The 15,154-nt window shown below is 56.4% G+C and overlaps 1 protein-coding gene across 1 annotated transcript in view; it reads left to right on the forward strand.

Annotated features, from left to right (window-relative positions):
• Positions 1 to 14,603, forward strand: part of MROH1 (maestro heat like repeat family member 1) — a gene marked incomplete in the record, with an annotated part of 402,473 nt that extends 387,870 nt beyond the window's left edge. Inside the window, 1 exon segment of the mRNA XM_029592292.1 lies at positions 11,369 to 14,603. Coding sequence (XP_029448152.1) covers positions 11,369 to 11,454 — 86 coding nt within the window.
• Between the last annotated feature and the right edge of the window lie 551 nt (positions 14,604 to 15,154).

Genomic DNA, 15,154 nt, shown 5'->3' on the forward strand with positions numbered 1-15,154 from the left:
TATATGTTTATGTATGTGAGTGTGTGTATATGTGTGTGTGAAGTGGCTGGGAGGGAGTGTGTATATATGTTTATGTATGTGAATGTGTGTATATGTGTGTGAAGTGGCCGGGAGGGAGTGTGTGTATATATTTATGTATGTGAGTGTGTGTATATGTTTATGTATGTGAGTGTGTGTATATTTATGTATGTGAGTGTGTGTGAAGTGGCTGGGAGGGAGTGTGTGTATATGTTTATGTATGTGAGTGTGTGTATATGTGTGTGTGAAGTGGCTGGGAGGGAGTGTGTATATATGTTTATGTATGTGAATGTGTGTATATGTGTGTGAAGTGGCCGGGAGGGAGTGTGTGTATATATTTATGTATGTGAGTGTGTGTGAAGTGGCTGGGAGGGAGTGTGTGTATATGTTTATGTATGTGAGTGCGTTTATGTGTGAGAGACAGGCAGGGCGCATACTTTCTTGGATCGCCTTAGCTTCCCCTGTCGAGTGGATTAGCTGAACTGGGTCCAGGTGAAGGATTTGGGTTCTCAGATTTCCAGCCGCCCTTCCCTGGGGATGCCGTGCAGCTGGAAGCAGGATTATCAGCACAACGTCTGGAGCAGGAAGCAGCGCGGGCTCATAAATCAGCAGAGCTTGCTTCACTTTAATGAGGAGAGGGATTTGCAGGGACAGGAGGTTCTCGGAGGCACAGTGTAAATATGCTACTGGAAAAATAACATTATTGGATTTTTACTGCTAGGAAAAACTAACTGGCTGATTGCACGCTGCAGGGAGTTCTTCCGAAAAGTAGGAAATATGTGAAAGTGTGTAAAAGAAAACTGAGCAGGCCACTCAAGCCATGACTGCAGAGCAGAGCATAACTCCCAGTGCCCCGTCTGGGGTGCCCAGGTCACGGAGACACTGTCTGCGCTGCCGCAGGCCTTCCCCAAGGTGAAATGTTTGCCCCTTTCCCTGACTCTTGCTCACATCCCCTGTGCAGTAGCCCTAGTTTTTAACTTTATTAGATTTGTATCAGACTGTCTAAGATGTTTCAAGAAAAGAAAAAAAAACACCTAAATTTATGAGCAATCAGAGATCCACAAAGTGCTTCTACCCCTTCTCTATAGACTTGCGCAGACTTAAGTTATCACTCTCACCACTTAGGTGAGGGAAGGCGAGAGCCACAGCTTTAGAAGATGCAATCATTTCATGAGTACGAGCAAGAAGAAGAGAGAATGAGCCGGAAGTGTGCGTCCACGTCTCAAAATGCCTCATCTCATCAGCAAAGAAAAGAGAGCTACCCTAATTAAAGGAGAAAAAGGGATATCAGCCGTGCTGGAAATCAGAGCTCCAGTGTTAGGAAGAGGCTGAGATACAGAATCTCCGCAGAGCTGGGCCAGTGCCTCACATCAGAGCTCCAGTGTTAGGAAGAGGCTGAGATACAGAATCTCCGCAGAGCTGGGCCAGTGCCTCACATCAGAGCTCCAGTGTTAGGAAGAGGCTGAGATACAGAATCTCCGCAGAGCTGGGCCAGTGCCTCACATCAGAGCTCCAGTGTTAGGCAGACGGAGGAAGAGGCTGAGATACAGAATCTCCGCAGAGCTGGGCCAGTGCCTCACATCAGAGCTCCAGTGTTAGGAAGAGGCTGAGATACAGAATCTCCGCAGAGCTGGGCCAGTGCCTCACATCAGAACTCCAGTGTTAGGAAGAGGCTGAGATACAGAATCTCTGCAGAGCTGGGCCAGTGCCTCACATCAGAGCTCCAGTGTTAGGAAGAGGCTGAGATACAGAATCTCCGCAGAGCTGGGCCAGTGCCTCACATCAGAGCTCCAGTGTTAGGAAGAGGCTGAGATACAGAATCTCCGCAGAGCTGGGCCAGTGCCTCACATCAGAACTCCAGTGTTAGGAAGAGGCTGAGATACAGAATCTCTGCAGAGCTGGGCCAGTGCCTCACATCAGAGCTCCAGTGTTAGGAAGAGGCTGAGATACAGAATCTCCGCAGAGCTGGGCCAGTGCCTCACATCAGAACTCCAGTGTTAGGAAGAGGCTGAGATACAGAATCTCTGCAGAGCTGGGCCAGTGCCTCACATCAGAGCTCCAGTGTTAGGAAGAGGCTGAGATACAGAATCTCCGCAGAGCTGGGCCAGTGCCTCACATCAGAACTCCAGTGTTAGGTAGACGGAGGAAGAGGCTGAGATACAGAATCTCCGCAGAGCTGGGCCAGTGCCTCACATCAGTGCTCCAGTGTTAGGTAGACGGAGGAAGAGGCTGAGATACAGAATCTCCGCAGAGCTGGGCCAGTGCCTCACATCAGAGCTCCAGTGGTAGGCAGACGGAGGAAGAGGCTGAGATACAGAATCTCCGCAGAGCTGGGCCAGTGCCTCACATCAGTGCTCCAGTGTTAGGAAGAGGCTGAGATACAGAATCTCCGCAGAGCTGGGCCAGTGCCTCACATCAGTGCTCCAGTGTTAGGTAGACGGAGGAAGAGGCTGAGATACAGAATCTCCGCAGAGCTGGGCCAGTGCCTCACATCAGTGCTCCAGTGTTAGGTAGACGGAGGAAGAGGCTGAGATACAGAATCTCCGCAGAGCTGGGCCAGTGCCTCACATCAGAGCTCCAGTGGTAGGCAGACGGAGGAAGAGGCTGAGATACAGAATCTCCGCAGAGCTGGGCCAGTGCCTCACATCAGAGCTCCAGTGTTAGGAAGAGGCTGAGATACAGAATCTCTGCAGAGCTGGGCCAGTGCCTCACATCAGAGCTCCAGTGTTAGGAAGAGGCTGAGATACAGAATCTCCGCAGAGCTGAGCCAGTGCCTCACATCAGAGCTCCAGTGTTAGGTAGACGGAGGAAGAGGCTGAGATACAGAATCTCCGCAGAGCTGGGCCAGTGCCTCACATCAGTGCTCCAGTGTTAGGTAGACGGAGGAAGAGGCTGAGATACAGAATCTCCGCAGAGCTGGGCCAGTGCCTCACATCAGAGCTCCAGTGTTAGGCAGACGGAGGAAGAGGCTGAGATACAGAATCTCCGCAGAGCTGGGCCAGTGCCTCACATCAGTGCTCCAGTGTTAGGTAGACGGAGGAAGAGGCTGAGATACAGAATCTTCGCAGAGTTGGACCAGTGCCTCACATCAGAGCTCCAGTGTTAGGTAGACGGAGGAAGAGGCTGAGATACAGAATCTCCGCAGAGCTGGGCCAGTGCCTCACATCAGAGCTCCAGTGTTAGGTAGACGGAGGAAGAGGCTGAGATACAGAATCTCTGCAGAGTTGGGCCAGTGCCTCACATCAATATTGGGTTTATTTTGGCCAGCCTCCAGTCTTCAGGTACAATGGATGATTTTAATGATAGGTTACAAATTTTAACTAATAAATCAGAAATTTCATTTTTGAGTTCCTTTAGTACCCTAGGATGCATACCATCTGGTCCAGGTGATTTGCTACTCTTTGGTTTGTCAATCTGGCCTACTACATCTTCCAAGTTCACAGTGATTAGGTTCAGTTCGTCTGACTCATCACCCTTGAAAACCATCTCCGGAACTCGTATCTCTCCAACATCCTCAGTAAACATAGAAGCAAATAATTCATTTAGTCTTTCTGCAATGGCCTTATCTTCCCTAAGAGCCCCTTTAACCCATCTGTCATCTAATGGTCCGACCGACTCCCTCACAGGCTTTCTGCTTTGGATATATTTTAAAAAGTTTTTATTATGAGTTTTTGCCTCTGTGGCCAATTTCATTTCAAATTCTCTCTTCGCCTGTCTTATCAATGTTTTACACTTAACTTGACAATGTTTATGCTTTATCCTATTTTCTTCAGATGGATCCTTCTTCCAATTTTTGAAGGTTTTTTTTTGGCTAAAATAGCCTCTTTCACCTCCCCTTTTAACCATGACGGTAATCGTTCTGCCTTCCTTCCACCTTTCTTAATGTGTGGAATACATCTGGACTGCGCCTCTAGGATTGTATTTTTAAACAATGTCCAAGCCTGTTGAACACTTTTAACCTTTGCAGCTGCACCTGTCAGTTTTTTCTAACTATTTTCCTCATTTTATCAAAGTTTCCCTTTTGAAAGTTTAGTGTTAGAGCTGCAGATTTACTTATTGCCCCCCTTCTAGTTAAGAACATAAGAACATGCCATACTGGGTCAGACCAAGGGTCCATCAAGCCCAGCATCCTGTTTCCAACAGTGGCCACTCCAGGCCACAAGAACCTGGCAAGTACCCAAAAACTAAGTCTATTCCATGTAACCATTGCTAATGGCAGTGGCTATTCTCTAAGTGAACTTAATAACAGGTAATGGACTTCTCCTCCAAGAACTTATCCAATCCTTTTTTAAACACAGCTACACTAACTGCACTAACCACATCCTCTGGCAACAAATTCCAGAGTTTAATTGTGCGTTGAGTAAAAAAGAACTTTCTCCGATTAGTTTTAAATGTGCCCCATGCTAACTTCATGGAGTGTCCCCTAGTCTTTCTATTATCCGAAAGAGTAAATAACCGATTCACATCTACTCGTTCTAGACCTCTCATGATTTTAAACACCTCTATCATATCCCCCCTCAGTCGTCTCTTCTCCAAGCTGAAAAGTCCTAACCTGATAAGAGCATAAGAACATACCTCTCTCATCAAATCCTGTGTTCCACTAAGAATTAAATCTAAAATAGCTCCCTGTCTTGTTGGTTCCTGAACCAATTGCTCCATGAAGCAGTCGTTTATTACATCCAGGAACTTTATGTCTCTAGCAAGTCTTGATGTTGCATTTACCCAGTCAAGTGCATGTGCCTTGCAGTGCTTTCTTCAAGGTGCTTATTTTTTGGGCGCATTTCATTTTTGAGCTGTTCCGACGCACGTTTACTGCAGCGGTGGTGCTGATATGTAAGAAGCCTAAGCGCCTTCCTATCTGTGTTGCTATCATATTAGGGCTTCCGGGCCTGACCTGGCTTCTGACCTGTGTCAGCGCCGCTCAGACGCTCAGTGAGAGTTGTATTCCTCGGATTTCTGCTAAGGCCTGGCTCTTCCCCTTCTGCAGATGCGCTGGTTACGGCCTTGCCTGGGGGGACGCCAGGTCTTGGTTCTCCCTTGACTGGCACGCGTGGTTCCTTCTGGGCTTGGCCTGGACCCGGCTGCTTTTTCTTGTGTGGGATGTCTTCAGGCGCAGTCCCGTGCCAGTCCGGCGACTCCTCTCTCCTCCAGACCGGGGCTCGCTTGGGCTCCCTGCAGCGGTTGTTCTCCCCCCAGGATCCCGGAGTGCGTCTGGGACTCTTCCAGGACCTTTCTAAAACCTTTCCTTCTGCTAGTGCTCAGCTTATGGGGTGGAGGATAGCAGCGTCGCCCCAGCCACGATGTTTCAGACATTAAGGGAAGGTCTGGGTAGCAGCATAAAGCTGGCAGGTCGCAGGTCAGCAGATAAAGTTAGGCTGCAGAATAAGCTGACCCCCCCCCCCCCCCCCCCCGCAGCTCCGAGCTCCTTTCTCTCCTGGCCCCACCTGAGACTGGAAGAGGCCCGGAGCCGCTGTAACCCAGCGACTTTCCCAGCTTCCTGAGACTGGAGGAGGCCCGGAGCCGCTGTAACCCTGCGACTTTCCCAGCTTCCTGAGACTGGAGGAGGCCCGGAGCCACTGTAACCCTGCGACTTTCCCAGCTTCCTGAGACTGGAGGAGGCCCGGAGCCGCTGTAACCCAGCGACTTTCCCAGCTTCCTGAGACTGGAGGAGGCCCGGAGCCGCTGTAACCCTGCGACTTTCCCAGCTTCCTGAGACTGGAAGAGACCCGGAGCTGCTGTAACCCAGCGACTTTCCCAGCTTCCTGAGACTGGAAGAGGCCCGGAGCTGCTGTAACCCTGCGACTTTCCCCGGCTTCCTGAGACTGGAAGAGCCCCGGAGCTGCTGTAACCCAGCGACTTTCCCAGCTTCCTGAGACTGGAGGAGGCCCGGAGCCGCTGTAACCCAGCGACTTTCCCAGCTTCCTGAGACTGGAGGAGGCCCGGAGCCGCTGTAACCCAGCGACTTTCCCAGCTTCCTCAGACTAGAAGAGGCCCGGAGCCGCTGTAACCCAGCGACTTTCCCAGCTTCCTGAGACTGGAGGAGGCCCGGAGCTGCTGTAACCCAGCGACTTTCCCAGCTTCCTGAGACTGGAAGAGGCCCGGAGCTGCTGTAACCCAGCGACTTTCCCAGCTTCCTGAGACTGGAAGAGCCCCGGAGCTGCTGTAACCCTGCGACTTTCCCAGCTTCCTGAGACTGGAAGAGGCCCGGAGCCGCTGTAACCCTGCGACTTTCCCAGCTTCCTGAGACTGGAAGAGACCCGGAGCTGCTGTAACCCAGCGACTTTCCCAGCTTCCTGAGACTGGAAGAGGCCCGGAGCCGCTGTAACCCAGCGACTTTCCCAGCTTCCTGAGACTGGAAGAGGCCCGGAGCCGCTGTAACCCAGCGACTTTCCCCAGCTTCCTCAGACTGGAAGAGGCCCGGAGCCGCTGTAACCCAGCGACTTTCCCAGCTTCCTCAGACTGGAAGAGGCCCGGAGCCGCTGTAACCCAGCGACTTTCCCAGCTTCCTGAGACTGGAAGAGGCCCGGAGCCGCTGTAACCCTGCGACTTTCCCAGCTTCCTGAGGCTGGAAGAGCCCCGGAGCTGCTGTAACCCAGCGACTTTCCCAGCTTCCTGAGACTGGAAGAGGCCCGGAGCCGCTGTAACCCAGTGACTTTCCCAGCTTCCTGAGACTGGAAGAGGCCCGGAGCCGCTGTAACCCAGCGACTTTCCCAGCTTCCTGAGACTGGAAGAGCCCCGGAGCTGCTGTAACCCAGCGACTTTCCCAGCTTCCTGAGACTGGAAGAGGCCCGGAGCCGCTGTAACCCAGCGACTTTCCCAGCTTCCTGAGACTGGAAGAGGCCCGGAGCCGCTGTAACCCAGCGACTTTCCCAGCTTCCTGAGACTGGAAGAGCCCCGGAGCTGCTGGAACCCAGCGACTTTCCCAGCTTCCTGAGACTGGAAGAGCCCCGGAGCTGCTGTAACCCAGCGACTTTCCCAGCTTCCTGAGACTGGAAGAGGCCCGGAGCCGCTGTAACCCTGCGACTTTCCCAGCTTCCTGAGACTGGAGGAGGCCCGGAGCCGCTGTAACCCAGCGACTTTCCCAGCTTCCTGAGACTGGAAGAGCCCCGGAGCTGCTGTAACCCAGCGACTTTCCCAGCTTCCTGAGACTGAAGGAGGCCCGGAGCCGCTGTAACCCAGCGACTTTCCCAGCTTCCTGAGACTGGAGGAGGCCCGGAGCCGCTGTAACCCAGCGACTTTCCCAGCTTCCTGAGACTGGAAGAGGCCCGGAGCCGCTGTAACCCAGCGACTTTCCCAGCTTCCTCAGACTGGAAGAGGCCCGGAGCCGCTGTAACCCAGCGACTTTCCCAGCTTCCTGAGACTGGAAGAGGCCCGGAGCTGCTGTAACCCTGCGACTTTCCCAGCTTCCTGAGGCTGGAAGAGCCCCGGAGCTGCTGTAACCCAGCGACTTTCCCAGCTTCCTGAGACTGGAAGAGGCCCGGAGCCGCTGTAACCCAGCGACTTTCCCAGCTTCCTGAGACTGGAAGAGGCCCGGAGCCGCTGTAACCCAGCGACTTTCCCAGCTTCCTGAGACTGGAAGAGACCCGGAGCTGCTGTAACCCAGCGACTTTCCCAGCTTCCTGAGACTGGAAGAGACCCGGAGCTGCTGTAACCCAGCGACTTTCCCAGCTTCCTGAGACTGGAAGAGACCCGGAGCTGCTGTAACCCAGCGACTTTCCCAGCTTCCTGAGACTGGAAGAGACCCGGAGCTGCTGTAACCCAGCGACTTTCCCAGCTTCCTGAGACTGGAGGAGGCCCGGAGCTGCTGTAACCCAGCGACTTTCCCAGCTTCCTGAGACTGGAGGAGGCCCGGAGCCGCTGTAACCCAGCGACTTTCCCAGCTTCCTGAGACTGGAAGAGGCCCGGAGCTGCTGTAACCCAGCGACTTTCCCAGCTTCCTGAGACTGGAAGAGGCCCGGAGCTGCTGTAACCCAGCGACTTTCCCAGCTTCCTGAGACTGGAGGAGGCCCGGAGCCGCTGTAACCCTGCGACTTTCCCGGCTTCCTGAGACTGGAGGAGGCCCGGAGCCGCTGTAACCCTGCGACTTTCCCGGCTTCCTGAGACTGGAAGGGGCCCGGAGCTGCTGTAACCCTGCGACTTTCCCAGCTTCCTGAGACTGGAAGAGGCCCGGAGCTGCTGTAACCCTGCGACTTTCCCAGCTTCCTGAGACTGGAGGAGGCCCGGAGCTGCTGTAACCCTGTGACTTTCCCAGCTTCCTGAGACTGGAAGGGGCCCGGAGCTGCTGTAACCCTGCGACTTTCCCAGCTTCCTGAGACTGGAAGAGACCCGGAGCTGCTGTAACCCAGCGACTTTCCCAGCTTCCTGAGACTGGAAGAGGCCCGGAGCTGCTGTAACCCAGCGACTTTCCCAGCTTCCTGAGACTGGAAGAGCCCCGGAGCTGCTGTAACCCAGCGACTTTCCCAGCTTCCTGAGACTGGAAGAGCCCCGGAGCCGCTGTAACCCAGCGACTTTCCCGGCTTCCTGAGACTGGAAGGGGCCCGGAGCCGCTGTAACCCAGCGACTTTCCCGGCTTCCTGAGACTGGAGGAGGCCCGGAGCCGCTGTAACCCTGCGACTTTCCCAGCTTCCTGAGACTGGAGGAGGCCCGGAGCTGCTGTAACCCAGCGACTTTCCCAGCTTCCTGAGACTGGAAGAGGCCCGGAGCTGCTGTAACCCAGCGACTTTCCCGGCTTCCTGAGACTGGAAGAGGCCCGGAGCTGCTGTAACCCAGCGACTTTCCCGGCTTCCTGAGACTGGAAGGGGCCCGGAGCTGCTGTAACCCAGCGACTTTCCCGGCTTCCTGAGACTGGAGGAGGCCCGGAGCCGCTGTAACCCTGCGACTTTCCCGGCTTCCTGAGACTGGAGGAGGCCCGGAGCCGCTGTAACCCAGCGACTTTCCCGGCTTCCTGAGACTGGAAGAGGACCGGAGCCGCTGTAACCCAGCGACTTTCCCGGCTTCCTGAGACTGGAAGAGGCCCGGAGCCGCTGTAACCCTGCGACTTTCCCGGCTTCCTGAGACTGGAGGAGGCCCGGAGCCGCTGTAACCCAGCGACTTTCCCAGCTTCCTGAGACTGGAAGAGGCCCGGAGCCGCTGTAACCCAGCGACTTTCCCAGCTTCCTGAGACTGGAAGAGGCCCGGAGCCGCTGTAACACTGCGACTTTCCCAGCTTCCTGAGACTAGAAGAGGCCCGGAGCCGCTGTAACCCAGCGACTTTCCCAGCTTCCTGAGACTGGAAGAGGCCCGGAGCCGCTGTAACCCTGCGACTTTCCCAGCTTCCTGAGACTGGAAGAGGCCCGGAGCCGCTGTAACCCAGCGACTTTCCCAGCTTCCTGAGACTGGAAGAGGCCCGGAGCCGCTGTAACCCTGCGACTTTCCCAGCTTCCTGAGACTGGAAGAGGCCCGGAGCCGCTGTAACCCTGCGACTTTCCCGGCTTCCTGAGACTGGAGGAGGCCCGGAGCCGCTGTAACCCTGCGACTTTCCCGGCTTCCTGAGACTGGAGGAGGCCCGGAGCCGCTGTAACCCTGCGACTTTCCCGGCTTCCTGAGACTGGAAGAGGCCCGGAGCCGCTGTAACCCTGCGACTTTCCCGGCTTCCTGAGACTGGAGGAGGCCCGGAGCCGCTGTAACCCTGTGACTTTCCCGGCTTCCTGAGACTGGAAGAGGCCCGGAGCCGCTGTAACCCTGTGACTTTCCCAGATTCCTGAGACTGGAAGAGACCCGGAGCCGCTGTAACCCTGCGACTTTCCCAGCTTCCTGAGACTGGAAGAGACCCGGAGCCGCTGTAACCCTGTGACTTTCCCAGCTTCCTGAGACTGGAAGAGCCCCGGAGCTGCCGTAACCCAGCGACTTTCCCAGCTTCCTGAGACTGGAAGGGGCCCGGAGCTGCCGTAACCCAGCGACTTTCCCGGCTTCCTGAGACTGGAGGAGGCCCGGAGCTGCTGTAACCCTGCGACCTTCCCAGCTTCCTGAGACTGGAAGAGGCCCGGAGCCGCTGTAACCCTGCGACCTTCCCAGCTTCCTGAGTTTACAAAGCAGAAGCAGAGCTTGCTGTCCGTGAAGGCCTGCGGGGATTAATTCCTGCAGAGGCGCCGGGAGCCGGGCAGGGTTAGGGACTTGACCGCTCTGCACACTGGGGGTCTGGGAGGGGGGGAGGGATTGCACAGATATTATTTTAAAGGCGTGGAGTGGCTGGAGGGATCGTTTTTAGGGGTGGGAAGGTAGAGTTGATCACGGAAGCTGGGATTGACCGCTGCTTGGTCACTACTTTTAGGGGCAGATGGAAAGCTGGGATTGTGACCGCTGCTTGGTCACTACTTTTAGGGGCAGATGGAAAGCTGGGATTGACCGCTGCTTGGTCACTACTTTTAGGGGCAGATGGAAAGCTGGGATTGACCGCTGCTTGGTCACTACTTTTAGGGGCAGATGGAAAGCTGGGATTGTGACCGCTGCTTGGTCACTACTTTTAGGGGCAGATGGAAAGCTGGGATTGTGACCGCTGCTTGGTCACTACTTTTAGGGGCAGATGGAAAGCTGGGATTGACCGCTGCTTGGTCACTACTTTTAGGGGCAGATGGAAAGCTGGGATTGACCGCTGCTTGGTCACTACTTTTAGGGGCAGATGGAAAGCTGGGATTGTGACCGCTGCTTGGTCACTACTTTTAGGGGCAGATGGAAAGCTGGGATTGTGACCGCTGCTTGGTCACTACTTTTAGGGGCAGATGGAAAACTGGGATTGACCGCTGCTTGGTCACTACTTTTTTTTTTTTTAAGATTAACTTATTCAGCTCCTTCCGGCCTGCGGTTTTTCTGGAAAGCTGTCCCTGGCTAGCACTGGCCTGCTCTGTCTCAGCCCCGTACCCCTGTAATGCCCTCATCCGGCCTCTCTTTCACACATTCGGGGGGCGGGCGGGCGGAGTAGCTGGAAGAACCTTTTTTGGCCTTTGGGTTAACGGTCTCAGGCCCCAGCGCTGGGAGTCCTAAATATCTCTGCCCTAAGGGCTGCAGCCGTGGCCCTTCCGGGACGCACGCCGAGGGGATGGCATCCAGAACGGCTGAGAAGCCTCCACCTCCAAGATGCACGCATGCCCCTTGCCCATCCCTCAGCAGCTGAAGCCCGCTCCGCTGTGCCCGGCGCCCTGCCCTCTCCCTGCTCGCTGTATCCTGCCCTCCAGCTGCACAGCAGGCGCAGTTGGTCCTTCTGCTTGGCTTAGGGATCTGTCTGTCTGTAAAGCATTAGTCAGAGCTGGGTTGCCTCCAGCACTGTGAGTGACCCCCTCTCTCTCTCTCTCTCTCTCTCTCTCTCTCTCTCCAGCCCTGGTCTTGCTGATGAAAGATCCTGTCCCTGCGGTGCGAGTCAAGGCCGTGGAAACCCTGGGGCGGCTGGTGAGGTTTGGATAACCCCGGCACCCCCTGGAGATGGACCTTTCTCTGCACTTTAGTCTTCATCCTCGGAGGTGGAGCCCGGGAGGCTCTGCCCGCAGATGCGAGAAGCCGCAGCACGTTGCCCACCTGCCCCGGCACTCAGCAGCCTCCTTTCTTGGTTTCCCCTGCTCCGATCGGACCCTCTACCTCCACTGGCTCCTGGCCATCCCCACACACTTCCTTCTGCTGTGCTGGGAGCACCGCGAGGAGGGGGAGAAGGGGCTGGGTGCCAGCAGCAGATGAGACAGACGCTAGAGTTGGGCGAGCAGTGGGTCTGGGTACCAGAGACAGTGACTGGGTGCTAGCACTGAGCGTTGGGGATGGAGAGGGCCTGGGCAGCAGAGACAGAGTGGGTGTGTGAGGGGGGAGGGCATTGGGTATCAGTGACGGGGGATCTAGGGGGTCTGATGAGTGTTATCAGTGGGTGGTGGGTTCCTGGGGAGATGGACAGTAGGGGTGGGGATTTAAGAGACCTGGATCCCACAGACAGGATGGGTGAGTCTAACAGTGCTCATATAGCTGGGGGGGGGGGGGGGTGAGAACTGGGTGTGGCTCATGGGAAGGGCCCTGAGTCCCAGTGACCTAACGACGTGGGCCAATCAACATCTGACCCCGGGCCTCCCCTCTGTCATTACTGTATCTGACCCCGGGCCTCCCCAGTGTCATTACTGTGTCTGACCCCGGGCCTCCCCAGTGTCATTACTGTGTCTGACCCCGGGCCTCCCCTCTGTCATTACTATGTCTGACCCCGGGCCTCCCCTGTGTCATTACTGTGTCTGACCCCGGGCCTCCCCCTCTGTCATTACTGTGTCTGACCCCGGGCCTCCCCTGTGTCATTACTGTGTCTGACCCCGGGCCTCCCCTGTGTCATTACTGTGTCTGACCCCGGGCCTCCCCTCTGTCATTACTGTGTCTGACCCCGGGCCTCCCCCTCTGTCATTACTGTGTCTGACCCCGGGCCTCCCCTCTGTCATTACTGTGTCTGACCCCGGGCCTCCCCCTCTGTCATTACTGTGTCTGACCCCGGGCCTCCCCCTCTGTCATTACTGTGTCTGACCCCGGGCCTCCCCTGTGTCATTATTGTGTCTGACCCCGGGCCTCCCCCTGTGTCATTACTGTGTCTGACCCCGGGCCTCCCCTGTGTCATTACTGTGTCTGACCCCGGGCCTCCCCCTGTGTCATTACTGTGTCTGACCCCGGGCCTCCCCCTGTGTCATTACTGTGTCTGACCCCGGGCCTCCCCTGTGTCATTATTGTGTCTGACCCCGGGCCTCCCCCTGTGTCATTACTGTGTCTGACCCCGGGCCTCCCCCTGTGTCATTACTGTGTCTGACCCCGGGCCTCCCCTGTGTCATTATTGTGTCTGACCCCGGGCCTCCCCCTCTGTCATTACTGTGTCTGACCCCGGGCCTCCCCCTCTGTCATTACTGTGTCTGACCCCGGGCCTCCCCCTCTGTCATTACTGTGTCTGACCCCGGGCCTCCCCTGTGTCATTATTGTGTCTGACCCCGGGCCTCCCCCTCTGTCATTACTGTGTCTGACCCCGGGCCTCCCCTGTGTCATTATTGTGTCTGACCCCGGGCCTCCCCCTCTGTCATTACTGTGTCTGACCCCGGGCCTCCCCCTCTGTCATTACTGTGTCTGACCCCGGGCCTCCCCCTCTGTCATTACTGTGTCTGACCCCGGGCCTCCCCTGTGTCATTACTGTGTCTGACCCCGGGCCTCCCCCTCTGTCATTACTGTGTCTGACCCCGGGCCTCCCCTGTGTCATTATTGTGTCTGACCCCGGGCCTCCCCCTGTGTCATTACTGTGTCTGACCCCGGGCCTCCCCCTCTGTCATTACTGTGTCTGACCCGGGCCTCCCCTGTGTCATTACTGTGTCTGACCTCGGGCCTCCCCTCTGTCATTACTGTGTCTGACCCGGGGCCTCCCCCTCTGTCATTATTGTGTCTGACCCCGGGCCTCCCCCTGTGTCATTACTGTGTCTGACCCCGGGCCTCCCCCTCTGTCATTACTGTGTCTGACCCCGGGCCTCCCCCTCTGTCATTACTGTGTCTGACCCCGGGCCTCCCCCTCTGTCATTACTGTGTCTGACCCCGGGCCTCCCCTGTGTCATTACTGTGTCTGACCTCGGGCCTCCCCTCTGTCATTACTATGTCTGACCCGGGGCCTCCCCCTCTGTCATTATTGTGTCTGACCCCGGGCCTCCCCCTCTGTCATTACTGTGTCTGACCCCGGGCCTCCCCTCTGTCATTACTGTGTCTGACCCCGGGCCTCCCCTCTGTCATTACTGTGTCTGACCCCGGGCCTCCCCCTCTGTCATTACTGTGTCTGACCCCGGGCCTCCCCCTCTGTCATTACTGTGTCTGACCCCGGGCCTCCCCCTCTGTCATTACTGTGTCTGACCCCCGGCCTCCCCCTCTGTCATTACTGTGTCTGACCCCCGGCCTCCCCCTCTGTCATTACTGTGACTGACCCCCGGCCTCCCCCTCTGTCATTACTGTGTCTGACCCCGGGCCTCCCCTGTGTCAATACTGTGTCTGACCCCGGGCCTCCCCTGTGTCATTACTGTGTCTGACCCCGGGCCTCCCCTGTGTCATTACTGTGTCTGACCCGGGCCTCCCCTGTGTCATTACTGTGTCTGACCCGGGGCCTCCCCCTCTGTCATTACTGTGTCTGACCCCCGGCCTCCCCCTGTGTCATTACTGTGTCTGACCCCGGGCCTCCCCTCTGTCATTACTGTGTCTGACCCGGGGCCTCCCCCTCTGTCATTACTGTGTCTGACTCCGGGCCTCCCCTGTGTCAGCCTCTGACCCTGTGGAGGTCTAAGGCTGAAGCTTTATCTGTGCCTGTGGCAGGGCCGGAGCTGTGCGCTGGAGAGGCTTTGTGCAGCCCGAGTGCCCTGGCTGGGTTTACTGACCCCGGAGCAGCTTCAGTGAATTAAATCATTCCATTCCGACCATGGTTTAGTTTGCTCAGAGGGAAAGTGATGACTATTTCATTTTCAGAGCCTGGACTTTTTCAACATAGATATATTGATGTACATAAAACAAAGATGTTACTTATTTTTAAAATAAATTGAGCTGGCCTGTCCCCGTGTGGAAGGCCCTGCTCCTTGTGGGCATCTGCCGGTCTCCTGTGTGTTTCTACCGGGGGGGCTGGGCTTGCAGGGTGGGGATTTTGGGGGGTCCACGGCATGGCTAGCAGAGCGAGGACAAGCAGCATGGCTGTGGCTCCTCGCTCATGGGTGACATCATCAGATGGAGCCCGGCACGGAACCTTCACCTCAGAGATTCTAGAACTTTCGGGCACGCCGCACTGAGCATGTGCAGCCGCAGGCATCACCCCTTGCCCGACCACGTTTGAGCTGGAGCAGAAAAGGCCGCAGCGGTGCTGTGCTTGCTATTGAGCGCCAAGGGCACCATCAAGGACTAAGGATGCTATTGAGTGCCATGGACGCCCTCGAGTACCTTGGACTCCACGACACCAGGAGGCATTCTGTATCAAGGGCCGTGGAGCCATCGAGCATCCTGGAAGCCATCATGCACTGGGAGCGCCACTGATGCCACTGAACCTCATGAAAGCCATGGGTGCCTTCAGGGCCAGCAAGCACCACAGGCACAATTGGACAGAGTGGGCATCACCGATACCATCGAGCACCGTGGCATGGCGGAT

The sequence above is a fragment of the Rhinatrema bivittatum genome, chromosome 2, assembly GCF_901001135.1.
Source record: "Rhinatrema bivittatum chromosome 2, aRhiBiv1.1, whole genome shotgun sequence".
Taxonomy (NCBI): Eukaryota; Metazoa; Chordata; class Amphibia; order Gymnophiona; family Rhinatrematidae; genus Rhinatrema; species Rhinatrema bivittatum.